The sequence below is a fragment of the Mesoplodon mirus genome (assembly GCF_964341445.2).
Source record: "Mesoplodon mirus genome assembly, chromosome: 19".
Classification (NCBI taxonomy): domain Eukaryota; kingdom Metazoa; phylum Chordata; class Mammalia; order Artiodactyla; family Ziphiidae; genus Mesoplodon; species Mesoplodon mirus.
In genome coordinates this window covers 13,451,927-13,479,247 of record NC_138995.1, presented here as the reverse complement: position 1 = coordinate 13,479,247, position 27,321 = coordinate 13,451,927, and the positions used below count along the sequence as shown (strand labels likewise).

At 49.0% G+C, this 27,321-nt stretch overlaps 2 protein-coding genes across 3 annotated transcripts; both read left to right on the top strand.

Annotated features, from left to right (window-relative positions):
* The first annotated feature begins 1,883 nt into the window (after positions 1-1,883).
* AARS1 (alanyl-tRNA synthetase 1) lies at positions 1,884-24,794 on the top strand. Of its 2 annotated transcripts, none has more exons than XM_082607147.1 (21): positions 1,884-1,975; positions 5,630-5,794; positions 9,114-9,302; positions 9,614-9,759; positions 11,700-11,891; positions 12,640-12,784; positions 13,133-13,278; positions 13,914-14,022; positions 14,177-14,327; positions 15,041-15,165; positions 15,598-15,742; positions 16,584-16,762; positions 17,459-17,572; positions 19,029-19,235; positions 20,160-20,344; positions 21,576-21,684; positions 22,356-22,469; positions 23,019-23,138; positions 23,262-23,348; positions 23,755-23,868; positions 24,273-24,794. In XM_082607147.1, the coding sequence occupies exons 2-21, from the start codon at positions 5,651-5,653 to the stop codon at positions 24,456-24,458; spliced, it is 2,907 nt and encodes a 968-aa protein (XP_082463273.1). In that variant the 5' UTR covers positions 1,884-1,975; positions 5,630-5,650; the 3' UTR covers positions 24,459-24,794. The 2 variants fall into 2 exon arrangements, with proteins under 2 accessions (XP_082463273.1, XP_082463272.1); XM_082607146.1 differs by lacking the exon at positions 1,884-1,975 and adding an exon at positions 1,982-2,304.
* A 1,169-nt stretch (positions 24,795-25,963) lies between these two features.
* Positions 25,964-27,318, top strand: EXOSC6 (exosome component 6). Its single transcript, XM_082608222.1, has one exon. The coding sequence runs from the start codon at positions 26,036-26,038 to the stop codon at positions 26,852-26,854; it is 819 nt and encodes a 272-aa protein (XP_082464348.1). The 5' UTR covers positions 25,964-26,035; the 3' UTR covers positions 26,855-27,318.
* The last annotated feature ends 3 nt before the right edge of the window (positions 27,319-27,321 follow it).

The window sequence follows — 27,321 nt, the reverse complement described above, 5'->3', positions numbered from 1 at the left end:
GCGCGGCTTTCTCTAGTTGCGGAGATCGAGGGCTACTCTTCATTGCGGTGCATAGGCTTCTCATTGCGGTGGCTTCTCTTGTTGCGGAGCACAGGCTCTAGGCGCGTGGGCTTCAGTAGTTGTGGCACACGGGGTCAGTAGTTGTGGCTTACGGGCTCTAGAGCACAGGCTCAGTAGTTGTGGCACACGGGCTTAGTTGCTCCGCGGCATGTGGGATCTTCCCAGACCAGGACTCGAACTCATGTCCTCTGCATTGGCAGGCGGATTCTTAACCACTGCGCCACCAGGGAAGACCTATTTTGGGCCATTTTGGATCAGAACAGTTGTCTCTCTTGGTTTTGACCTTAGCTGTCTTAACCTCTGGGTGCCTAAGTTTCCTCAGCTGTTAATAGCAGGTAATAAAAGTAACTCGTAAGGTTGTTGTGAGGATCAGTGTCTGCTGCATACTAAGTGCTCAACAAACGCTAGGTGTGATGATGATTATTAATGCTTTGCTGTGAACTGGGAAATTAAGTGACTTTTTGCTAGCTTTTGAGCTTGACCTTCTATTTGTGTAGCATGCTCTTTTACATAAAAAGAGTAAAATTTTTCTGAAGTATTGAAACCAAGCAGGACCCTGTGGGGCCGTCTTGGGCACAAAAGCCTTTCTAGGAAAGAGGTTTTATTCAGCCTCCTTGACCTTCCCAGAGTTCCAAAGGGCAGATTCAGACAGTTGCTCATCAGGGAAGGGAGGGAATGCAGAAACAAGGGAAGAGCAGTCAAGAAACAATAGTGCAGACTTGGAGTAGGGTCCTGGTTCCTCCTCAAGGAATATACATATAATATCTTTAAGTTCTTCTGCAGGAACTAAGGCACCCCACTCAGGAGGAGGATGGTAACTTCAGGCTGAGCACAAGATTCCTGGAGCACCACCCTGTTACCTCACCACCAACCAATCAGAAGAAAGTCACACACCCTGCAGCCCTCACCCTAAATTTTACCATACCCCCCCCAAATCATCAGGGAGTTTGGGGTTTTTGAGTACCAGCCACCCGTTCTCCTTGCTTATCCCTGCAATAAACCTTTCTCTGCTCCAAATTCCCATTTTTGGGGTTGTTTGGCCTCACTGTACATCGGGCATATGAACTTGTGTTCCGTAACAATATCTTTAACCCAGTTATGACCAGCAGCACAATTTTATACCCTTGTATTTAGATATACAAGATGATGTAGGTTAATAGTGGAGAGGTTTAGGTCATGGGCTTTGGAGTTGAACAGAAACGGGTTTGAATCTTGGCTCTTTAACTTACTTTTCAGTGTGTACTTAGGCAAGGCATTTACTTCATCTGTAAAAGGTATGCCAGTTGGCCTGCCTCATACACAGTTTAAAAACTAAACGAAATAATGTAGGAAGTGTTTAATAATGCCTCACATATAAACATTAACTATTACTTTTCAAAGGCAAATCGAGGACCAAATGCCAATTTAATCGCCTCTCAAAGAGTACGTTATTTTTTCCATACCAAATCCAACAAGGTCTAAAGGACAAGTGTATCCATAAAGCACAACGTATCAGAATCTGAGGTCTGCATACCATTCTGCAACTAAAACGAACATAACTAGATACTAAGAGCTGTGACCTCTAGCAAACACACGTCACCATTTCCCCCTTATTAATCATGTCAACGACTAGGATTTAGAGGATGGATACTAAAATGTCGGTCCCCAGAAGTCCACATCCTTACTTGTCACGTGACGTGCCCTAGTCCCTTCTTTCCCTGCCATTGCATCAGCCGACTTAGAGCCGCCTTCCCAGAAACCAACTAATAAGCTGATTCGTGCTCCAGTTGACTGGCATGTCGGATGACCAATAATTTCTCGGAAAGGTAAGGCGCGGCGGGGCACTTTCCACCCGTGGGCTCTGGTTGGACGGGGCGGTGCGTGCTGCCGAGGGCAGTGGTTTGGCGCTGGTATCTCTGCGTGTCTGCGGGAACAGGTAACCGTGGCTCCGGGCGTTGGGCTTTGAGGGAGGAGTTAGGAACTGCGACCCTCGGGAGAAGCAGATTGACCTCTGAGAGAGTTCTACGGCGCCGCGATAGCGGCTGTGCTTGGCGTTTGGTCCCTGGGCCAGGCCCTGTGAGTCCTCTGGAACGGGGCATGGGCTGGAGCCGGGGTTGAGGCAGCCGCTTGGCGACACGGCAGCTGGAGAGTGGCCTTTTGTCAGACCCTTGGAGCGCCGGTGGTGGAGTGGCCTCGGGTCGCCTTGCTGAGGACCGAGACCTTGGAAGGATCACTGTTGTCGCTGACCATCCGCCCAAAGCTGAGGTTTTATCTCCCCTGGTTTTAACCCCCTAGGGGCGGGCGAGGTTGCGGGCGGGTGGAGTGGTCAAGACGGGTGGAATCAGGCTGGGAGCCGTTCCCTGAATTCTTAAAATTAGCTAATAACTGATACTAGTCCAGGCCTATCTAGAAGCACTTTCCGTGCTCCACCACGTTTAGCTGTTACTTTTTCAGGGTCTGCGTTTCCAGTGTGCTTTAAATTCATTCACAGTTCGCTACTAAAAGGTTATTAATTATACCATGAAATACTTAGCAACCACTGTGCTGGATGCTGAGGACATACCCGTAATGGTGAGCAAAAACCACCAGTCATGATTCTCACTGGGCTGGAACTTACAGCCTGTTGGGGAGATGGACCTCCAGCTGTCAAATGCATGTGCAAATTATGACGGGAGACACCTGGGGCTATGAGAATAAAATAGGGAGAATCTGATCAAGAAGGAGAAGGCTTCCTTAAATAAGTCTCTTTGAAATTGAGATGCCAGCAATGAGAAATTAACTAGGAGAAGGCAAAAAGGGAGAATAGGGTAGTCAGCTTACCTGGCAAGTGAAGACCATGTTGAAAGGTCCAGTGGCTGGAGCCTTAAACCCAAAGGCCAGTGTGATTTAAGGTACTTAAGACCTTTACAGTTCCTGCTGGGAAATGGAATCTGACCTCCTTTGTGCTACCTCTGTATCCAATATAGCCTTCCTGTGTATTTATATTGAATAAATGAATGAGTGGTGATGGTGACACAGCCTTTAATAGTCCCAGCGTCCATAGGGCCTAACAGCAATATATTGGATCCTTTTACATCATACTGCAGTTATTTCTGTGACTGTCTCCCTATTAAGGGCATGGACTCTCTTTCATCTTGGTTCCCAGCATACAGTATGTATTCAATACGTTGAATGAATAAACAAAGATGGAAAATTCATGTGTCTTTTGGAATGGAACTGCTTATTTTCCTCAGGTAACACATTTAGAGGAGGAGCAATGAACATTCTGAAACAGCTATGATGTTGCTGCTCAGTCAGAATTAGCACCGTACGTTCATTGTTGCCACCATGATTAATATTCATTGAGAGCCATGATGAGAAGGGTCGAGGAAGAATGTGGTGTGACAAACTTTCTAGAAACCGTAGCCTTGACTCCTTAGCGTGAACAGAAAGTCCTCAGCTGTGGGGATTTTAGTCAGCTCCTTGGCTCTGTCTGCCAGTGTTTCACCATCTTTTTGCCCAAAGGGCTTTTTGTTTGAGTAATGAGTTGATTGAGTTGTGAATAAATCAATTGAAATTGTGATTAAACATAAATCTAAGTCACAGTCTCATCGTGTTCGCTGTGTACATCTTTCTTTGTATCTTCCTCCTAGGAAGGAAGAAAACTTTGAGCTAAGTGATGTAAAGTAATAGTATCCAACTTGTTCCAGGTTACAAGTTGCTTCCAAATACAGGATGGCTTTTGGCCTCACAGCCCAGGTGGCGTAGGCAGAGTAGATCTTACTTTTTTACAAAAAAGGAAACAAATTTAGGACAAAGTGCCTTTTTATTTATTTAATTGTTTAAAAAATTTTTTGGCCATGCTGTGAGGCATGTGGGATCTCAGTTCCCCAACCAGGGATCGAACCCACGACCCCTGCATTGGAAGCGCGGAGTCTTAACCACTGGACCACCAGGGAAGTCCCAAAGTGACTGTATTTTTAAAATAAATTTATTTATTTATTTGTTTGTTTGTTTATTTTTATTTTTGGCTGCGTTGGGTCTTCATTGCTGCGTGCCAGCTCTCTCTAGTTGAGGCGAGCAGGGCTACTCTCCGTTGCGGTGTGCGGACCTCTCATCGCGGGGGCCCCTCCCGCTGCGGAGCACGGGCTCTGGGCGCACAGGCTTCAGTAATTGTGGCTTGTGGGCTCTAGAGTGCAGGCTCAGCAGTTGTGGTGCATGGGCTTAGTTGCTCGGCAGCATGTGGCATCCTCCCGGACCAGGGCTCGAACCCATGTCCCCTGCATTGGCAGGAGGATTCTTAACCACTGTGCCACGAGGGAAGTCCCCAAAGTGACTTTTTAAAGGTTAGAGCCAGGTCTAGAATTCTAGAGACTTTTAGATAATGTTGTGAATGAGAGGGTTCCTATTTTTCTAGACACCCAGTGCTACATGGCACTACAACTCCATGCCAGTGATTGGTACCCTCTACCAAGGCCTGTCACTTCTCTCTAACCCGCCTGTCAGAGAAGCCGTGTAATATACGTGAAAGAGCTTTGAAACTGTTTTATTCCTAATTTCCCTCTCTTCTGATTCCCTCTCTCTTTCACTGGCTTTGAACTCTACTTCCTCAGTGTGGCTACAGCGTCCTCACTCCCTAGCAGTCAAATAGCTGGGAAGGCAGCAGTTTAGCAGTTGGGTTCTGGAGGAGCTAAGTGGAGGCAGGTACATTCCTGCTTGCAAGGCAGTTCCTTGTACAGATGGGCCCATCCCTAGGTCCACTGTTTCCTCCCCTGGCCAAACCTAGAGGCCCTGGCTTTGGAGATAGTGGAACTTTGCACTGTTCTAGGCATGTGGGTTAAGACAGAGCTGGAAGGGCCCTTAGAGTTCATCTGTTATGGCCCCCTTTTGTTCGTGAAGTAATTCCCTTAAGGACTTGGAGCCAGGACTGGAACCTGGGTCTCCTGAGCCTCCCTCGTCTCCAGGGGGCTCTTCTGCTAGACTGAACTGTGAGGTTTTATTCCCATTTCTTTCTTTTTTTTTTTTTAAATTAATTAATTTATTTTTGGCTGTGTTGTGTCTTTGTTGTGGTGCGCTGGCTTCTCACTGCGGTGGCTTCTCTTGTTGCAGAGCACGGGCTCCAGGCGCGCGGGCTTCAGTAGTTGTAGCACATGGGCCCAGCCGCTCCGCGGCATGTGGGATCCTCCCAGACCAGGGCTCGAACCCGTGTCCCCTGCATTGGCAGGCGGACTCTCAACCACTGCGCCACCAGGGAAGCCCTAGTCCCATTTCTTAATTCCTGACCTAGGGCTTGGAACAGCGGGCGCTCCATACATTTTTGCAGTGAATGAATGCATGAAGAAACCACCTCCTCCGCTTAATGTGTTGGTGTATTGAACAGATTGAGGTTGGCCCGGGAAGGAAGAGCCTGTGGGGTTGCTGTCTGCTACTGCAGCAAGTTTTGCTTCGATGATGATTTTAGCCTTGGACATTACAACACAGAGGTTTTAGGATCAAACAGCTTACCCGCGTCCTGCTTTGACATGGCCTGAGAAGCTAGGAGTCTTGTGTAATGTTTACTTATCTCTTAGTTTCAATTCCCCTAATTTTCTTTCATTTTTCCTTTGGTTAGTTCCGTAGGGTTATTTTCGAGATGGACTCAACCCTAACAGCAAGTGAAATCCGGCAGCGTTTTATAGATTTCTTCAAGAGAAATGAACACACCTATGTTCACTCATCTGCCACCATCCCTTTGGATGATCCCACTTTGCTCTTTGCCAACGCAGGCATGAACCAGGTAAGGGTGTTTTCCCTTCCCCTTGGCTTCTTTGTCCACAGAGGCAGCAAAGCAGCCCTGGAGTCAGTCAGAATCCCAGTGCTGTCCTTCCTGTGTGATCCTGCAGAATCTACTTTATGTCGTTGAACCTCTGTTTCTTTGTCTGTGAAATGAGGAATAATGATAGTGCCTGCCTTTAGGTTGCAGTGAGGAGTAAATAAAATAATGCATTTAAAATGTTTAGCACAGTATTTGAAGTAGGTACTTGAATATTAACGATCATTATTTTTAATTATGATGAGAGACCCCGATACTCATGGATTAAACTTGTATGCCTCTCAAGAAAAATACAGCCTACATCTAGTCTGTAAAGTTTTGCCTTTTTTTTTTTTTTTTCCTCCTAAGGAAAAAGCTGTGCTTTATTACAATCAGAGGCTGGGTTAATCTTGCTGAGTCCTGAAGAGACTTGTTAACTCAGCTGTTGTGGTTGTCCTTCATCTTTTCATTGTCCGTGTTTTTTTCTTTATAAAATGTCAGTTCTTCAGGATTCTTTTAAGGCTTTGCTTTCATTCCCATTCTAGGCCATGCACAGTCTTATTTTTTTTCTTTAATTAATTAATTAATGTATTTATTTATTTATTTTTGGCTGCGTTGGGTCTTCGTTGCTGCACACGGGCTTTCTCTAGTTGTGGCGAGCGGGGGCTACTCTTCGTTGCGGTGCGCGGGCTTCTCATTGCCGTGGCTTCTCTTGTTGCGGAGCACGGGCCCTAGGCGTGCGACTTCAGTAGTTGTGGCACGTGGGCTTCAATAGTTGTGGCTCACGGGCTCTAGAGCGCAGGCTCAGTAGTTGTGGCACATGGATTTAGTTGCTCCGCAGCATGTGGGATCTTCCCGCACCAGGGCTCGAACCTGTGTCCCCTGCATTGGCAGGCGGATTCTCAACCACTGTGCCACCAGGGAAGTCCCATGCACAGTCTTATTGATTTTTTTCCCTTTTTTATTTTTATTTTTTAAATTTTTTTATTAGTTTCTGCTTTATAACAAAGTGAATCAGTCACACATAAACATCTGTTCCCACATCCCTTCCCTCATGCATCTCCCTCCCTCCCACCCTCCCTATCCCACCCCTCTAGGTGGACACAAAGCACCGAGCTGATCTCCCTGTTCTATGCGGCTGCTTCCCACTAGCTATCTACCTTACGTTTGGTAGTGTATATATGTCCATGCCTCTCTTTTGCTTTGTCACAGCTTACCCTTCCCCCTCCCCATATCCTCAAGTCCATTCTCAAGTAGGTCTGTGTCTTTATTCCCGTTTTACCCCTAGGTTCTTCATGACATTTTTAAAAAAAATTCCATATATATGTGTTAGCATACGGTATTTGTCTTTCTCTTTCTGACTTACTTTTTCCCTTTTTTTAAACTTCTTTCTTGAAGCTACTGCCACGAATGCCAATTCGGATCTACTGCTGACGAAACTTTATTAGTAGGATTTGTGTTTGGGGCAATTGAACTATAAAAGATATTTAAAAGTTTTATTTTTGGAGACAAGCATTTTCTCGTGAAGTAATGAGAGCATCACAAGTTTATAAAGGTGTTTAAAAGGAGTTTTTCAATATACCTGTGACATTGAAAACTATTTAATTGGCTGGAAGTGGATTCAGGTTAGATGGGGCCCTCAGGACTTTCCTTTGGAGGTTCTCTGGGTGACTGCTTAGCCCGGTGGACCCACCAGCCCTTAGGATGCCCCTCACTGTGGGATAAGTTGACATTTTCTGTTCTCTCAGGTCTCTTCTCTGGCATGGAAAACTAGGAACATTCTCCACCTGTATTACATGAACCATGAAGTTATAAAAGTGTTTTCAGTTGTGTGAGTCCCATGCATACACCTGGAATTGAGGGCACTAATTTTAGGTGGACTCTTTCAAGGTGCTGAGTTTTCTGGAACACTGGAACAGTTTTATTCTACTCAGGCATACCTAGGCTTTGTCTTCTCCCACATGAGCTGAATGTACTTGGCAGAAGGACCATGGAGTCCAAGGTTTATAAACATTCTCTGAATAACGGTAACTAGTAGCCTGCATGTAGCACCTTCTATACGCCAGGCATTGCTCTGTGTCTTATGTGTATATATATATATATATATATATATATATATATATATATATATATATTTTTTTTTTTTTTTTTTAAGATGTTGGGGGTAGGAGTTCATTATTTATTTTTGCTGTGTTGGGTCTTCGTTTCTGTGCGAGGGCTTTCTCTAGTTGTGGCAAGCGGGGGCCACTCTTCATTGCGGTGCACGGGCCTCTCACTATCGCGGCCTCTCCCGTTGCGGAGCACAGGCTCCAGACGCGCAGGCTCAGTAGTTGTGGCTCACGGGCCGGCCGCTCCGCGGCATGTGGGATCTTCCCGGACCGGGGCACGAACCCGCGTCCCCTGCATCAGCAGGCGGACTCTCAACCACTGCGCCACCAGGGAAGCCCTGTCTTATGTATATTAACTCATTTAATCCTCACTCTGTGCCATCCTACTGAGGCACTGAAGGCTCAAGTAAACTGCCCAAGCTCACGAAGCTGGTAAATGCTGGAGCATGGATTTGAACCCAGGCAGTCATTTGCTTATGTGCTCTATGCCTCTTGATCAGAAATACCTTGTGTTTTTTTTTTTTGTTTTGCTTTGTTTGTTTTTACATTTTGAATTAGTATTTATTGAGCATCTATTCTTTTCAGGTACTTTTCTAGGTGCTGGATAATAGCTAAGTAAGATAGTTTCTGCTTTTAAGCAGTTTATGATCTAGTGCAGGACTGTACAATGTACTTTCTGCAATGATGGTAGTTCTATATCTAATCACACACCAGCCATGTGTGATTATAGAACTAGTGTGACTTAGTGTGACCAAGTGGTGCTAATTTTACTCCCTTAACAGGTCTCAATTTTTTTTCTTCCTTATCACCTTTACTACCAAGCCAGCACATTGGTTTTAGAATATGTTCTTCCAGAAAGATGGTATAAGCCCTGACTGCAGAGACTTGAGAGGAAACACGGGTTTCACTGCATCAACCTTGATTGTTATCCCAGATCTGGCAGGGCTTTCCTTTGTGCAGCTGGTGTTACTGGCAGTGGTGGAGACCGTTGGAGAACTAGGACCAGGGAGGAGCTGCTCCAAGACAGGCTGCCTCTGCTGCAGCCCACAGGGCCACCTGCCTCTGATAAGTTTCTGTATTGCAGGCTAATCAAATCCGGAAGTGAATAGTCTATGTGTGTTCTCTTCCTGCCAGCCTGTAACCACCTGATATATCTGCAGCTCTTTAAAAGTTGAAATGTTCCCTTTCTTTTTTAGTTCAAACCCATCTTTCTGAATACACTTGACCCATCTCACCCTATGGCAAAGCTGAGCAGAGCTGCCAATACCCAGAAATGCATCCGGGCTGGGGGCAAACACAATGACCTGGACGATGTGGGCAAGGATGTCTATCATCACACCTTCTTTGAGATGTTGGGCTCCTGGTCTTTTGGAGATTACTTCAAGGTAAGTTCAAAGAGGAGATCTCTGGGCAAAGATCAGAGGGATTTTGAGCAAAACAGTCATTTCTACTGTGGGAAATGGGTTCTAACTTTGATGGTTTCATGATACAAAATATCATCTAGGAGATTCAGAAGTGAAGGACATTTATCAATTCTAAGACTTCTTGGAAGCAGTACCTGTAATTTTATGATTTCAGTTTACGTGTGGATTTCTTGGATAAATTTGACTGTGAAGATACTGCATTGGACCTCTCCTACTCATATTAAATAGATTCTGGTTTGGTCATATTCCACATCTTTTTTATCTTTTTGTAGGAATTGGCATGTAAGATGGCTCTAGAACTTCTCACCCAAGAGTTTGGCATTCCAGTTGAAAGACTCTACGTTACTTACTTTGGGGGGGATGAACCAGCCGGCTTAGAACCAGACCTGGAGTGCAAACAGATCTGGCACAACTTGGGGTAAGAATGTAGCTCGCATGTGGAGAGTATGAGTATGGAGGAATAAAATGGTTCCTACACTCAGTGTCAGAGTGGGGTCTTAGGACTTGGGGTGCATTGCCATTTCCTATTTTGGGGTGTGTATGTGGAGGTGGAGGTGACTGGGAGTAATTATCCTTTGGTGCATCCGTTGCTTCTTAGTAGGTTTACTTGATCATTCTGTCGTTGAAAGCCAACATAAAGAGTCTCTTTTTTTTTTTTGCTTTTTATATATTTTTAGAAATTGTACGTAGAGTGCATATATTTTGAAATTTCAAACTACATGGAAATGCAAAAAATAGGAAATGGAAGATCCCTAACATTACTCCTTGTTTTTAGTTTGATACCCCATATAGAGTCTTTCAGGCCTTTTTTCATATTTCTGTAGCCCTGTGTGTATGTGTGTGTCTTTTTCAACAGAGTGTATTGATATGAAACAGTTTATTTCTTATAGAAATATAATGGCGTCAAACAGGTCTAGGACAAAGGAAGTTGTGGGGTTTTTTTGTTTTCGTTTTTGTTTTTGCGGTACGCGGGCCTCTCACTGTTGCGGCCTCTCCCGTTGCGGAGCGCAGGCTCCGGATGCGCAGGCTCAGCGGCCATGGCTCACGGGCCCAGCCGCTCCGCGGCATGTGGGAGCTTCCCAGACCGGGGCACGAACCCATGTCCCCTGCATCGGCAGGCAGACTCTCAACCACTGTGCCACCAGGGAAGCCCTGTGGGTTTTTTTTTTTTTAACGTAATATAATTCTAATATAAAATCACATAGCATAAAAGGTAACATGATAGATGAGTGATATGTGTTCTGGGCTTTGAACATAATATAATTTATGAAGCTCTGTATCAAGAGGAATCTGTGGAGTGATGTTCCCCTGTAGATAACAAGAATGCCCTTGATGTCCTTGTCTCATTCTCTTGTTCTTTTTACTTAAACTCTCTTGTCGTTTAGTGCATAGCTTTTTATATACTTAAGCACTGCTACTTCTTTATTTTTATTTTTTTAAATTACTTTTACTCCAGGTATACTATTCCAGTCCAGCTTCCCCTTGTACTTGGTCTGAAATCCCTCTTTGGTTAGACTCTATAGTCTAAATGTACTTGGATGTTTTTAGTAGTAACACATGTGAAACTTAAAATACTACTCTTGACTTTCTGAATCCTGTTTTACTTGGCTTGTATATATCTGTACTTTGTTTTCAAGCAAGCATAATCTTTTCTGAGTGCTCCATTATCTAGCAACTCTCAGCACAGTCAATATTTTGGAAATGTCTTAACCTTATTAAATTCTTTTTGGTATCATTTTAAGGTAAAAGACAGATGACTAAATTGGGGCATAGAGAGGTGACTTTAAATGATCAGCTGCTTTTTTTTTAACACTTACACTGTCATAATATAATTGTTTTTATTTATAAAAATGAAGGAACATTTGCAAAGAAACGGGCAAAGAAATTTGTTTAAATTCTGGTTGGGAATTCCCTGGCGGTCCAGTGGTTAGGACTATGCACTTCCACTGCAGGGGACACGGGTTCCATCCCTGATCAGGGAGCTAAGATCCCACAAGCCGGGCAGCCGATAGATAGATAGACAGACAGACAGACAGACAGATAGGTAAATTCTGGTCATATTCAGCATAAACATTTTCATTTTTATGTGTTCCTGTCTAGGCTTTATCTATATCTTTGCATGTTTTTATTTGTTTATGATCACAGCATATGTGCATTTTGTATTCTGTTGTAGTCACTCTTGAAAAGAATCATGTTCTGCTTCTTTATCAGGATTTGAATGCAGACTCAGCACTAGTAATTGCCAAAGAGTGAGCCTTCTTTCTAGAAATGCATAAGGATCTCCTTTTTTGGTGGATGCAAGTCTCCGCAGAATCCTGTCACTAGCTATAACTGGGCTTATCTTCCCGCTCTCTGCAGGCTGGATGACAGCAAAATCCTCCCAGGCAACATGAAGGATAACTTCTGGGAAATGGGTGACACGGGCCCTTGTGGTCCCTGCAGTGAGATCCACTATGACCGGATTGGTGATCGGGATGCGGCGCACCTCGTCAACCAGGATGACCCCAATGTGCTAGAGATCTGGAACCTCGTGTTCATCCAGTATAACAGGTGGCCTTGGGGTCCTGATCTGTTCCTGCTAAGAGTAGCACCTTGCCTCAAGCCGCGTAGAGCGAGAGGAACTCAGAGCGCATAGCTGTCTTCTCATCCTCGTCTTTGGGGACAGTGGAGCAGTGCTAAAGGCATCATGGGATCTTGTGGACATTTGTTCAATTTTATTTCTCAGGTTTTCCCTCTGATCTCTGGGACAGGGCTGGGCCTATTCTTTTTTTTTTTTTTTTTTTTTTTTTTTTCTTTTTGCGGTATGCGGGCCTCTCACTGCTGTGGCCTCCCCCGTTGCGGAGCACAGGCTCCGGATGCGCAGGCCCAGCGGCCATGGCTCACGGGCCCAGCCGCTCCGCGGCATATGGGATCCTCCCAGACCGGGGCACGAACCCGTATCCCCTGCATCGGCAGGCGGACTCTCAACCACTGCGCCACCAGGGAGGCCCTGGGCCTATTCTTTTATAAACTAGTTTTATTCCACATACTACCTGCTTAAGGGCTATTCCTATAATGTCATTTTTGCTATAATTTGAACTGCTGTTTTAACGCTCATTTCCTTGAAGCTTGCCTCACTCTTTAATGAACCCCAGAGTATTTCTTCCCTTTCTCCCTTCACTCCCCACCTCCCACCAAAACAGGCAGAGGCAAATGGCAAATAGTCACAGCCTGCAAACTGCAAAGTGAGTTCTACCCAGCAGGGAGAGGTGGCAGCCTGAGTCCATTTTTCATCCTCCTCTTTCTCTGGATCTTGCAGGGAAACCGATGGCATTCTGAAACCTCTTCCCAAGAAAAGCATTGACACAGGGATGGGCCTGGAGCGACTGGTGTCTGTGCTGCAGAATAAAATGTCCAACTATGACACTGACCTTTTTGTCCCTTACTTTGAAGCCATTCAGAAGGTACTGGTCCTATTGCAGACTACTGTGGAGGTTTCCAGGCTGGACCCTTAATACTGTCAGAGATAAAACAATCATATGCTTTGCCGGGTGAGGGTACCTGTGACCATCTACCAACTTCATTGTTAATAACACAGGGGTCTAAGCACAAGGCACTGTATTTTATCGTGTGCAGGGGCCTAGCTGGAGGCTCTTCACTCTTGCTCCTGTTACCTCTCTTGGAGTTATAGGATCTGGCAAGAGGGTCGTCCTTTCTCTTTATGCCCCGTCAGTCCCCTCTGAACCTCCTAGGGTGAGGCAACACCAGAAGGGCTGCTTCCTGATGAGCTGCCTCCTGTTTTTTATCTGTAGGGCACAGGTGCTCGGCCATACACTGGGAAGGTTGGTGCTGATGATGCTGATGGGATCGACATGGCCTACCGGGTGCTGGCCGACCACGCTCGGACCATCACCGTGGCCCTGGCTGATGGTGGCCGACCTGACAACACAGGGCGGGGGTAAGTGTGTTACACGTGGGGCAGGGTTAGGACTGACGCTGTTGAGTTTTATGGCTCTCTGTGGAACTTAACACCATACTTCATTGTTGTTTGTCTTCTAGGTAGTTGGAGGGATCCTTTTATTTTTTTTAGGGATAAAGGGAGTTTCAGCTCACTTGGAAGAGTTCACTATATTAAATTTCTGCTGCCAAGTACAAGATGATAAGGATTGTATTTAAGGTTGTTTGATAAGATATTGGCAGGGGCACGGGAGATACTGATGAACCCCAGGCAACTTCGTGACTGACAGCCAGGACCTGGGATTGGATTGTGGGCATCAAGTTGGCCGTCTGGTCTCTACTTCTTGCCTCCATCTCTGGTTCAGCAGAACAAGCTTGGAAAATAAACCAAGGTTACCCCAGGTTATCCTTGATGCATATTTGTGGATATATTACTGAGTTTTATGCTGGAATTAATGTTAATGACCTTGGGGGAATGCAAAAAAAAAAAAAAAGCAGGCTTAGGATAAAAGAAAGAATCTGAAAGAGAAAGATAAAAAATTGGTCATGTTGCTTGGGTAGAATTCCAAAGGACCCACTACAAAACGCTTGGCTGGGAATGTTGTCTAGCAGGAAACTGGGTTCTGCCTCTTATAGGTATGTGTTGAGACGGATTCTCCGCCGGGCTGTTCGATACTCCCATGAGAAACTCAACGCCAGCAGGGGTTTCTTTGCTACATTAGCAGATGTTGTCGTCCAGTCCCTGGTAGGTGTATTTCCTGTTCACTTCTTCTGTACTGAAGCACATACCTTAAAAGGTGTAGAGTGGGAGATATCACACTGTTAATGAGAACTTATAGAGGAGTCATAGTATAGTCCCTGCCTTCATTGGGCTCATATCTGTGTCTCCCGTTTACCAGGGAGATGCATTTCCTGAGCTAAAGAAGGACCCAGATATGGTGAAGGACATCATTAATGAAGAAGAAGTGCAATTTCTCAAGACGCTCAGCAGAGGGCGTCGCATCCTGGACAGGAAAATTCAGAGCCTGGGAGACAGCAAAACCATTCCCGGTAAGGACCGGTTTGTTCCTTTCTTCAGTAGGCTGGTTCATCTTTCTGGAAGAGGCAAGCCCTTTCTCACAAACTGACAGTGGATTCCTGTGTCTCCAAAGGCTGAGCATAGCTTGGTTAGACCGCTTTTGGTGTAAAATGGGGTTTATAGTAAGATTATTAAAAGTAACATATTATTGTGGCAAAGTATTCAAACAGTACAGAAGTAAAAAGTGAAAATCCTCTTTCCCAAACTCATTTCTCAGAAGTCACAACTCTTTGGAGTTTGTTGTATAACTATTCAGGAATTTTCTGTATTTGCATACAAACGTATATAGGGGTGTGTGTGCGTGCGCAAGCAAAAAATGGGAACGAATAGTATATAGTGTTTTACAACTTAAATTTTTTACCAGACAGGAAAATTAATTCCAAAAGTTTTTACTTTTTATGGAAGTATAATATAATGTTCAAGGTGAAAGCCTGATGAATTTCCACAAACTGAACACACTTGTGTTCAGATTAAGAAACAGAACTTTTCCAGGGACCTCTCGTGCTTCCCCCAGGTTGACTGCAAAAGATTTGATGGATTTTCTGACAAATACACAGAACCATTACTAACTTGCCTGGCTCTTTAATCCCTCCTGTCACTGCCAGTGTCCTCCTGGGAAGGGGTTGGGATGGAAAAGAAGGGGGCCATCCCTGTCATTCTTATGTGATTCCTTTGTGCTGTGTAGGGGACACTGCTTGGCTCCTCTATGACACCTATGGGTTTCCAGTGGATCTTACTGGACTGATTGCTGAAGAGAAGGGCCTGGTGGTAGATATGGATGGCTTTGAAGAGGAGAGGAAGCTGGCTCAGGTAAAGCATTTGGGGAGTGAGCAAGAAACTCAGCACCAATCCAGCAGGACTTGGCTGCAAGGCAAGAAAGAGTTTCCTTCCATTAAAGTCTTTGAAATTCTGTTTCTCCCAAGACCAGGGGAATTCTGTTTTTCCCAAGACACCCCTTACCCCAGGGGATATTTGGCAGTAGCGTATAAAGACATTTTTTGGTTTTCACAACTGGGGTTGGATGCTACTGGCCTGTAGTGGGTAGAGGCCAGGAATGCTGCTCAACATCCTTCAGTGGACAGCCTCCCAGAACAAGAGTTACCTGGCCCCAAATGTCAGTAGCGCTGAGATCAAAAAACTGTTTTAGAGCTTTACATTGGGCATAGTTTAGCAATTTCAAGTCCTTCAGAGTTCTTTTTCTTTGACATTAAGGTAACTTATGCTTATTTCTCTTACTGGCAGCTAAAATCACAGGGCAAGGGAGCTGGTGGGGAAGACCTCATTATGCTGGACATTTATGCTATTGAAGAGCTCCGGGAAAAGGGTCTGGAGGCAACAGATGATTCTCCAAAGTATAATTACCATTCGGACTCCAGTGGGAGCTACGGTATGTTAGTGTGCTCATCTGGGGTGGTTTTCAAGCAATGAGTCTCAAGATTAGGAACCCAGAATATCCATGGTAGCCTTGCTTGCCATTCTGTGTAGTCATGCTGTGTAATTTTATACTCAGAGAGACCCTTGGTGATTGACTTTCTATTTATTTTGGAATAATTATAGATTCACAGGAAGTTGTAAAAAAAGAAATTTACCAGGAGATTCCTTGTACCTTAATACCCAGTTTTCCCTAATTGCAACATCTTGCAGGAAACAAGGGAAATGACATTGATTGATAAAATTCACAGTGGCTGTTGAATTTTGCATCGGGATAGTAGCATTCTAAAGTTAAGACAACTCAAAAGAAATATACAGGTGCTACATGTTTTTGCTTTTTTTGCTCCAGCAGAGATACCTAAATCTATGTAAGGAAGCCCACAAAAGGAATACATTCCTTATGAATTGACCTTGGAGTAGGGAATTTATCACTACTCTTAAATACCTACTAATCAAATTCATCAGGTTTCTGTTCAGTAGCTCACAGTTAGGGTGACCATCTGTCCCATTTTCCCAGAATTGTCCCAGTGTTGACACTGACATTGTCCCTGTGTTTCCTCACACCCTGGGAAATCCCTTGGTCCCAAGCAAACTGGGACAGTTGGTCACCCCTACTGAGTATTATATTCTCCAGTAGAAAACCAGCACGTTAAGCCCTTTTGTGGAGTCTAATAGGCTTCTTCCAACATGAAATTAGACAATTAGGACCTAAGGAGAGTTTGAGAAATAGAATCCGATAAAAGCCAGCTAAGAATGTGTGAATGAAGTCATCAACCGTGTTTTCCCCTTGTATGCAGTGTTTGAGAGTGCGGTGGCTACAGTGATGGCTCTGCGCAGGGACAAGATGTTTGTGGAGGAAGTGTCCACGGGCCAGGAGTGTGGAGTGGTGCTGGACAAGACCTGCTTCTATGCCGAGCAAGGAGGGCAGATCTACGACGAAGGCTACCTGGTGAAGGTCGATGACAGCAGCGAAGACGTGAGCTAACAGTTCTTCTTCATTAGTGGGGGTGGGGGCCAGCCAAGGGCCGGGCCTGGGCCCCGGGCGGCTGCTCTGGCTCCTTGGTGCCCCCAGCCCTGAGGGGCAGACACCACCGATCTGTGAGTTGTGTTCTGTAGTCAGTGTTTCTGAAGCCGAGGGAGCTGCTTCTTGTACTGTGTTGCTTTCATCGCCGTTAGGTCCCCTTGTAGCAGGATCCTTGCAGCCAGGCTGCTTAGGTTGATCCTTGGTTCCTCCAGGCTTTCCTTGTAAATAAGGAGAGATAGCGCTCTGGAGGGCAGACATCCTTGTAGAAGCCGTGGCCTGTAGCTCAGCCACTGCTGTCTCTGCGGTCTCGGATGAGTTACCTGGTCTCGGGCTTGAGCTTCCTTACAATGGCTTTAATTCTCTAAGATGCTCCTTAATGGAGAGTGTGTGTGTGTCTGTGTCTGTGTATATATACACATGTATTACATATTTAAAGTGTTGTGTGTTTGTAATGATAAATATTTATATAGTGGTCCATATATATATGTATGTATGTATATATAATAGTACTAATGGTATGTGTGTATAGTACCTAAAGGGAGAATTCATATTTATGTCCATTTATATATATTTATATACATACATATATACACACACATATGTATTTGGATTTATTTATGTATTGGTCTCCTCCTTGACTCCTCTTAGAAAACTGAGTTTACGGTGAAGAACGCTCAGGTCCGAGGAGGGTATGTCCTGCACATAGGAACAATCTATGGCAGCCTGAAAGTGGGGGATCAGGTCCGGCTGTTTATTGATGAGGTGAGTTTGAGTTGCTTTAGGCTGGTTAGTAATCATCTCTCCTTCCCCTTTTAAAAAAAAAGTCTGCTTTATTGAGGCATACCTGGCATGTAGAATTACATGAGTTGTTTAAAAGTGTACACCATAGTGATTTGATGCAGGTTGTGAAAGGAATTCATCTCCTCCTCTGGCTTTATTTATTTATTTATTTATTATTATTATTATTTTTTTATAAGAGCCCCCTCTGGGAGGGCAGCTTTTTTTTTTTTTAATTTATTTATTTATTTATGTCCATGTTGGGTCTTCGTTTCTGTGCGAGGGCCTTCTCTAGTTGTGGCAAGTGGGGGCCACTCTTCATCGCAGTGCACGGGCCTCTCACTATCGTGGCCTCTCCCGTTGTGGAGCACAGGCTCCAGACGCGCAGGCTCAGCAGTTGCGGCTCACGGGCTTAGTTGCTCCGCGGCATGTGGGATCCTCCCAGACCAGGGCTCGAACCCGTGTCTCTTGCATTAGCAGGCAGACTCTCAACCACTGCACCACCAGGGAAGCCCCCCTCCTCTGGCTTTAAATTGGTCCATCATTACTGTCCCTCCTAAGTGAGATTATAAGTAGATGATTGCGTGTTAGGTGCAGAAGTAAATTTTGAGGGATGTCACTGAGAGTTAAATCTGTTCCCAAGTTACACCACAGTGATTTCAGTTGAGATCCTATAGCTTCATTTTCACGGATTGCCTTTCTCCAGCTTAACCTCAAATACTTCTTCAGGAGCCAAGGATCCTGTATTAAGAAATAGGTTCTGCTGCACGTGCCAGAGCTCCAAAGTAATAGTAGCATAAAACAAGACAGAAATGTGTTTCTCACCTGAAAGTCTGAGCTGATGCCGAGGCCCTCCCCACAAAGTCACAGGGCCTTGCTCTTCCTTGCTTTTGTTCCACCATCATTCCTGGGGCGTTGCCCTTGCTTTCATGGTCCAAGAAGGTAGCTATCAGATCCATTTTCTAGGCCAGGGGTTGGTGGACTTTTTTTGTGAAGTGCCGGATAGTAAATATTTTTGGTTTTCTGAACCATACTGTCTCCATCACAGCTACTCGACTCTGCCGTTGTGACACAAAAGCACCGTAGGCAATACGTAAACACACGGGTGTGGCTATGTTCCAATAAACCTAGATATAAAAATGGATTGCAGGATGGGTTTGGCCCACAGGCCATAACTTGCCAACTCCTGTTCTAGACAGTGGGAAAGAGGAAGGGGAGGGTGTGTTCCTTTAAGGGCACACATCACTTCTGCTCCCAGCCCACTGACCAGAATTTAGTTACATGGCCACAGTTAGCGGCAAGGGAAGCTGTAGGCTTTATTCTGGGCAGCCATGGGTCCAACTAAAAACTCTAGTACTTGGGAAGAAGTGGAGAGCAGGTACTGGGGGCCGACCAGCAGTCCGCTGCAGACCTCTCCACCAGCCTGCTCTGCCCTTTATAGCCCCGACGGAGGCCTGTCATGAGCAACCACACAGCCACCCACATCCTAAACTTCGCCCTGCGTTCCGTGCTTGGGGAGGCTGACCAGAGAGGCTCCCTGGTTGCTCCTGACCGCCTTCGGTTTGACTTCACCGCCAAGGGAGCCATGTCCACCCAACAGATCAAGAAGGCCGAGGAGATTGCAAACGAGATGATTGAAGCAGCCAAGGTAGGTTGCGTTACATGTGAGCTCTTGGGTCATGAGCTCCACTCCTTCCTGCACCATCGCTTTCTGTGTGCGGAGCCGCCCTGCCCCCGCCCCCACCCCCGCCCAGATGCTCTCACTCTGTCGAGCCGTAGTCTGTCCTGTGAACACATGTGTTCAAAGCAGTGATTTTTTTTTTTACATCTTTATTGTTGCTTAACAATGGTGTGTTAGTTTCTGCTTTATAACAAAGTGAATCAGTTATACATATACATCTGTTCCCATATCCCCTCCCTCTTGCGTCTCCCTCCCACCCTCCCTATCCCACCCCTCCAGGCAGTCACAAAGCACCGAGCTGATCTCCCTGTGCTATGTGGCTGCTTCCCACTAGCTATCTACCTTACATTTGGTAGTGTATATATGTCCATGCCTGTCTTTCGCTTTGTCACAGCTTACCCTTCCCCCTCTCCATATCCTCAAGTCCATTCTCTAGTAGGTCTGTGTCTTTATTGCTGTCTTACCCCTAGGTTCTTCATGACATTTTTTTTTCTTCTTAAATTCCATATATATGTGTTAGCACAAAGCAGTGATTCTTAACTGTGCTGGGTAGGGGGCAGTGCTGGTGTTCAGTGGGGGGCCTCAGGGAGGTCTTTGGTCCGCCCCTTCCTTAGGACAACCAGAGCTCTTTTAGTTAAATCTGTTCTACATATAGCGCATCCATTTAAGATTTGGTTCACGGTTTAACAAAGTAGTTGGAGATTCCTATTTTGAGCCCCTTGACTTTGCACATGGGGCTTTATTTGGGGAGGCTCAGGGCACATGATGGGCAGAGCCGAGATCAGAAACCCAGAGCCCTGCCTGCAAGACCACACTCTCCCTGCTGCTTCCTACTGCACCTTCAGAGAAGATCTTTTCCCAGCTTTTTGTCCTATCTTCTTTCTGTGGCAGCCCGTCTACACCCAGGATTGTCCTCTGGCAGCAGCTAAAGCCATCCAGGGCCTGCGGGCTGTGTTTGATGAGACCTATCCTGACCCTGTGCGGGTCGTCTCTATTGGGGTCCCGGTGTCTGAGCTGCTGGATGACCCCTCCGGTCCTGCTGGCTCGCTCACTTCTGTTGAGTTCTGTGGGGGAACGTGAGTACCTCGGGGGAGCAGTGGGTGGACCTGCCTGTTGTTAATTTGCGTTACCCTCGGAGGGTGTGGGTAATAGGCTAGACCAGCTCTCATTTGTCTAAGGTTGAAACAGAGTCCTCAGAAATGCAGTTGCCAAACAGCATTCCCAGGAATCAGCATCTGTGTGCTCCCATCAGACCCCTCAGTGTCTGACGTTGACATTTTCTGGGTGTGTGATGAAATGTTCTTCCAAGGAGGGAAGGGGAAAAATGTCACCTTAACACTTACAGCTGCTTGCTCTCGTTCCCTGGACGGATGACGACAGGAGGCCTGGGAATTCATGATTCAGCGGGGTCCTGGAGCTTCTGGTCTGGTCCTAGGCCCTTTTCATTCCCAGGGCCTCACATAGTTCCCTTTTCAGGCTTGAGCAGCATCTGTGGAATTAACCTCATTGTCTCAGAGCCCCTGAGTCAGGCCCCACGGTAGACCCGGCTCAGTTTGGCTGTGGGCAGCCACATGTTTCTGCCAACTTGGAGTCCTCCATAGCCCTTGGGGTCTTTCTGGGACCGTCTGGTGGCCTGGGAAATTCCTGCCTGCAAAGAAATCAGGGGGAAAAAAACATTCTTAAGGCCATGGTAGAGCCCATCCAGGGCCTCCTGTGAGCCTCAGGCAGGCAGAGAGCAGGTGGGTGTGTGGAGGATGGGGTAGGGATCTGGGAGGTCACATTCCAGGCCTCCCTCTGCCCAGTAGACTTGGGCCTTCAAATGAGTCCCACGTCTGCCTTAATACCTCTCTACATGACACTCTCTAGAGCACTGGAAACAGCTTTCGGAGACTTTACATCATCCTTGCGGAGTGGCTGAGGGTAAATGAGCATTTGAGGTTCTCTGAGCCCCTGGGGTTGTCTGAGGTGCTGTGGTAAGACTTGAAAGGGAATCCACCGATACTCTCAGGCCGTTGAGCAGGTACAGAAGGCAGCAGTCCGGTGAGGGAGAACTGTCCACATTTCACGCATGAGAAACCTGAGGCCCAGGCACGTGGTGCCCTGCTCAGCGTCGGCCCCAGCCAGGCCTTCTCTGACTGCCTGCCCCTTGCAGGCCACAGCTGCGTTCTGAAATAAACACGAAGGGCCTTTTCTCATCATCCCCTTGAGGGAGCTTCCCTGGGAGCGACTACCACTTAGGGCTCCTGCCTGCCAGCCAAGGGCTCCTGGGTGCTGTGAGGACCATGAACTTTGCCTTCTGCCATTCAGGCATCTGCAGAATTCGAGTCACGCGGGAGCTTTTGTGATTGTGAGTGAAGAAGCTATCGCCAAGGGCATCCGGAGGATTGTTGCTGTCACAGGTGCCGAAGCCCAGAAGGTGAGCAGGTCAGGCTGGTTTGTGGCTTACTTGAACAAGGCAAGCGGGGCCCAATCTGTGGATCCACAGTGCCGATGGTCACGTGGCCGCTGCGGTCAGAATCGGAGGTACAACACTCCCTCCAGAGTGTCCTCCCGTTACCCCGCCTGGCGGAAGAAAGCCAGCACCTCACGAAACGTTCTAGCTATCTTACATTTAATCTTTTAAAATATAGGTAAATTCTGCCATAAGATGTCTGTGTCTAGGAGGGTAGGCCATAGTTTTGCTGTGGCTTCTGTGCCCCCAGCACTTAGCCACATCTCCCTAGGGGTATGTACCCAGTTTGAGACGCATGGAGTACGGGGACAGTTGCTCTGGGCGTGGGGACTGTAGCTCACGCCTGACGTGTGCCGGGGCTTGAGGAGTGATGATTTCGTAGGTGGGAAGGGCTCCTGGCTCATGAGTTCTCCGTCACCCCCTGAACCTGAGTTCCGCTGGTCAGGTATGTGAGGAGGGTGCTCCTTTCTGGGGCATGAGGCTGCAAACACTTGCTCCTGAAGGAAGAGAAAGTTCTGGTGTTCTGGGGGTGTGTTGTTCCATAGCCTGCCATCAGTGTCTGCCACCGTTTACAGAGTCGTGAAGCTGAAAGTTGCCTGGCCCACAGTGGGCAACTCTGATTGTCCTCCTCCCAGGCGCTCAGGAAAGCGGAGAGCTTGAAGAAATCTCTCTCTGTCGCGGAGGCCAAAGTGAAGGCCCAGACTGCGCCAAATAAGGACGTGCAGAGGGAGATCGCGGACCTCGGTGAGGTAGGGGCGGCCGCCTCCTCAGGTCCTGGTTCTCGGTGCAGTGGGCCTTTGGACTGACTTCTGATGTCCGGCAACCTTGCCAAGGGGGCTTCCCGGATCCTGGCCTGCGGACCCCTGGAACCAGCTGCTGCCCCCGTTGCCGATGGCAGGGCAGCCCCTTCTGAGCACTAGTGGGCACTGGTGTTGAGGGGGGTGGGAGAGGTGCTGTGGGAGCCCACTGTCTCCAGGTCTTCTGGTGTTTGTTAACATTCGGGGGCTTCCCATTAGCCCATCACGGGCTGTGTTCACTGCCGTGGGGGGACCAGGTCTAACGGGGTCCCCGCTCCCTTTATTCTGCCCCTTTCTCTCCAGCCCTGCTCCTTACAACTCATGCACTTGCTCATAAAGTGACTCGTCTCAAGGCCAGTGGCTTCCTTTTTGTCCTTGTGTTCTCTCTCCTTCTGGACACTGGTTGGGGGACTCTGGTGTCAGAAGCCAGAAGGGTGGGGTGGGCTCACATCCTCACTCCTCGTGGCCCAGCTCCCAGTGGACTTCCTGTTCTGGTTCCAGGCTCTGGCCACTGCAGTCATCCCTCAGTGGCAGAAGGATGAATTCCGGGAGAATCTCAAATCCCTGAAGAAAATCATGGATGACCTAGACCGGGCTAACAAAGCCGATGTCCAGAAGCGGGTGAGTCCTGGCAGTGCAGGAGCCGGGAGGATTTACCCAGCGACGGCTGTGCAGACTGCTCTCTGGGTTTCGGAGTCTGAGCCTCTGACCTGAGGCCTCTCCTCTGGACTCCCTCCCTTGCAGGTGCTGGAGAAGACAAAGCAGCTCATTGACAGCAGCCCCAACCAGCCCCTTGTCATCCTGGAGATGGAGAGTGGCGCCTCGGCCAAGGCAAGCCAGGGGTGGGGCTCCATGGCACTGCCCTGTGCCTGTCTGCTGCTTGTCTCCTCCTCTCGGGGTCTCAGCCTTCTGGCGGCTGAAGTGGGAGCCTTGTGGCTCTGAGCAGAGTAGTTGCCTGACGGCCCACTCTCTGGGACTGAGGTTGGGCTGAGCCGTGGAGAGAGCTGCTGGCTGGAGAGCTGTGGCTCCTCGAGGTGGAAGGTGAATCTCCGAGCCAGAGCGTGGGTGAGGCCCTGTGCTTAGTCCTCCATCCAGGCTCCTGGGACCAGCACTTGCTCTTAGAAGGGGGTAGGGGGTGGGAGCTCTCTGAGAACTGAGCTCTCCAGACCCGCTGCACTTGGAGAGAGCGTGGCCCCCTTCCCCAGGGCCATGGCCTGATGCCAGGTTCTCCCCACAGGCCCTGAACGAAGCCTTGAAGCTCTTCAAGACGCATTCCCCTGAGACGTCTGCCATGCTCTTCACAGTGGATAATGAGGCTGGCAAGATCACATGCTTGTGTCAAGTCCCCCAGGTCAGAGTGCCCTGCAGTGCTCACAGCAGCTCTGTGCCAGTGGCCATAGCTTTTCTCAGGGAGCTTGGTTCTTCTTACACCTGTTTGCCAAGACCCATGTGTGTTTGTGCAACCCCTGTTAGAAGTGGCAGTTTTCGTGCTCACCTGTTTGTCACCTCCCCAGCACCCCTTCCCCTCAGGCTCTCCCCTCCCTGGTGGATATGTTTAACCGTGCTGGCTTTGCTACTCAGTATGCCTCGCCCTGGCTGTCGTACCCACTGTAGGATCTCTCTTAGCTCTGGCAGCATCACCCAGGGCAGGATTGGGTGTCAGGCTCCCCCATCCTTTTTCCATCCCACCCCTCTCCTTGTCTCCCTCAATCCCGTCCTCTGTCCTGACCCCCACTTCTCCTTCCCGTCTTCTAGAATGCAGCCAACCGGGGCCTGAAAGCCAGTGAGTGGGTGCAACAGGTGTCAGGTCTGATGGATGGCAAAGGTGGTGGCAAAGATGTGTCCGCTCAGGCCACAGGCAAGAACGTGGGCTGCCTGCAGGAGGCGCTGCAGCTGGCCGCCTCCTTTGCCCAGCTCCACCTGGGAGATGTGAAGAACTGAGGGGGGAGGGCGGCTTCCATGAGGAGGCATCTCCCCCGCACCCAGATGGATCCGTCCAGCCAGGAGCGCTCCATCCCCCACAAGGACATTCTAATCTTGGGACCTTTAAACAGCCCCATCTATCCTCCTAGCAGTAACTGGAACTTAGCCTGGGAGCCAGCCTGTGACTCAATTCCCATGTCACGCTTCTGCCCCGAGCACGTCAGTGCCATCTGTCTAGAACCACTACCCCAGGATTGTGTCTGTAGAGTTCTCTGCAGACCCAAAGCTCTGGGCCTGCAGGGAGGAATCGTTTTTGCTGCAGAGAATAAAAGGACCATGTGCAATACTCGATAATGCCATGTGATTTCTTATCTCCTCCTCCCCTCTCTCCCCCACCCCCCACCCCACGGGTGCCCCCAGTGTGACAGCCCGTGGCTTCCTGGGTGTCTGTGGAATAAATGCTGTGGCTCCAACTGGCTTCTGGTCGCAGTCCTTGCCGAGTCTAGCCCCAGACCCCTGAAGTTCGGGAATAATGGCCGCTGGATTTTCCTCGACATCTGTGGAGGCAGCCCACAGAATAGAGCCCCTTGTAGGAGAATATCTTCATTTCTTAGGCCCATATCCCTTTTCCTCACTTGATGTGCAGGTTGGGTGTGAGGTCAGAGGCATTCTTTGGTATAGGAGGTGTTTAGGGTACATCAGTTGCCTCCCCCCACTCCTTTGACTGCCACGTCATTCCTGGTTCCAGGACCTCACTTGGACGGTGAGGGTGGAGACTCTGACCTGGTTCTGCGTCCATTCACCCAAGTCTGAAGACAGTTGGGTTTGGTAACAGTAGTGTACAGTACTTGGTTGTGCCCGCTCTAGCTGATTTCATGTCCCCTGAGTACAGCAGGCTGGCTCTGGGGCCCTGGGTCATTCTCAGGCCTGCTGACTTTGAGGGGGGAGGAAAAGCAGGTCTGTGCTGAGAGAAGAAGCAGAGGCCAGCAGTCACAAGGCCTGGGGGTGAGGAGTATGAAAAGCAGACAGAGGGAGGGCGCTGAGGCCCTTGGCTGCAATATGTGCGTGCCAGGTGAGGAGTGTTAGGGATACAAAGAGCTCACACAATCCAGAGCAGGAGAGACATAGTTGCATTCATTCACTCGATAAGCGTTTCTGCCAGCCAGGGCACTGACAGTACAGGAGTGACCAAGACAGAAGGTCACTGCCCTCTTGGGCAAGGCAGTGGGGAACATGGATAAAACAGTCACACACATAAGTGCAAAATTAAAATAATTACAGCTTCACAAGTGAAAGGAAGAAGCCCTACTCCCTGGGCGCAAAGGCTAGAGGTCAGCCGAGCCGGCCTAGGTCCCACTTCCGCAGGCCTGCCCGGTACAGCCGTCCATCCATCCACCGAGCTCTGGGCGTCCTTGCGGCGGCCCCAGGACTCTGCAGCGCTCGCCGTTCTCCCTCCGGGGCGGCAGGGGGCGGTGTGGGGCGGCCTGCCGCTATCCCGACAGTCCTCGCGCGAGCGCGCGGCTTTGAGCGGGCGGAAGAGCCGGCGCGCGACGCCGGGCCGACGGGTGAAGGCGGCTCGCACGCCAGATCCCGCCATGCCTGGGGATAACCGCCGCATCCGCGGGCCCGAGGAGTCGCAGCCGCCGCAGTTGTACGCGACCGACGAGGACGAGGTGCCGGCCGCTCGCGACCCGACGCGGCTCCGGCCTGTGTACGCGCGCGCCGGGCTGTTGAGCCAGGCCAAGGGCTCGGCCTACCTGGAGGCGGGAGGCACCAAGGTGCTGTGCGCAGTGTCCGGCCCACGCCAGGTAGAGGGCGGTGAGCGCGGTGGCGGCCCGGCCGGAGCGGGCGGCGAGGCCCCGGCCGCGCTGCGGGGCCGCCTGCTTTGCGACTTTCGCCGTGCGCCCTTTTCGGGCCGCCGGCGCCGCGCTCCCCCGGGTGGCAGCGAGGAGCGTGAGCTGGCGCTGGCGCTGCAGGAGGCGCTCGAGCCGGCAGTGCGCCTGGGCCGCTATCCGCGCGCGCAGCTCGAGGTGTCGGCGCTGCTCCTCGAGGACGGCGGCTCGGCGCTGGCCGCCGCGCTCACGGCTGCCGCGATCGCCCTGGCCGACGCGGGCATCGAGATGTACGACCTGGTGGTGGGCTGCGGCTTAAGCCGCGCGCCAGGGCCCGAGCCCACTTGGCTGCTGGACCCCACGCTGCTAGAGGAGGAACGCGCCGCCGCCGGCCTCACCGTGGCGCTTATGCCGGTGCTCAACCAGGTGGCCGGGCTGCTGGGCAGCGGGGAGGGCGGCCCGACCGAGAGCTGGGCGGAGGCCGTGCGCCTGGGTCTCGAGGGCTGCCAGCGCCTCTACCCCGTTTTGCAACAGTGCTTAGTACGGGCCGCCCGCCGGAGGGGCGCCGCCACGCCGCCCTGAAGCAGAACCCTGAGCAACAACGGACGCCGAGGACAGCTGCCGCTGTCCCCGAAACGACCCGCGCCGTCGTCTTGCAGACTGCGTGCGCCAAGCTGAGAACTCGGAACACGGAAGAGGATCTGGGGAGGCGTGCTCAGAACTGATGCACTGGACAGCTGTGTTGGTATGATTTTTTTTACAAACTGTTCCGTTAAAGGAACTTTTCTAATTGAGTTGGCTCCCAGCCACGACTCAGTTGAAGAAACCTGCGAATGCAGCCTGACCCCCAAGTTGGAAAGGACTGCAACTGGACTTACCTGGAAAGTGGAACCTGGACCTAGTGTCTCGTAAGGGATGGACCCTATGCAGGCCAGCCAGTGACCCCCTCCTATATTATTGGGCTGCTTTTGAGAGAGTGGACAAGGGGGCTGTGCTTTCCCACTTAATATCTGAGCTAAAGCAAAACCTCTTTCATATCTGAAAAATTT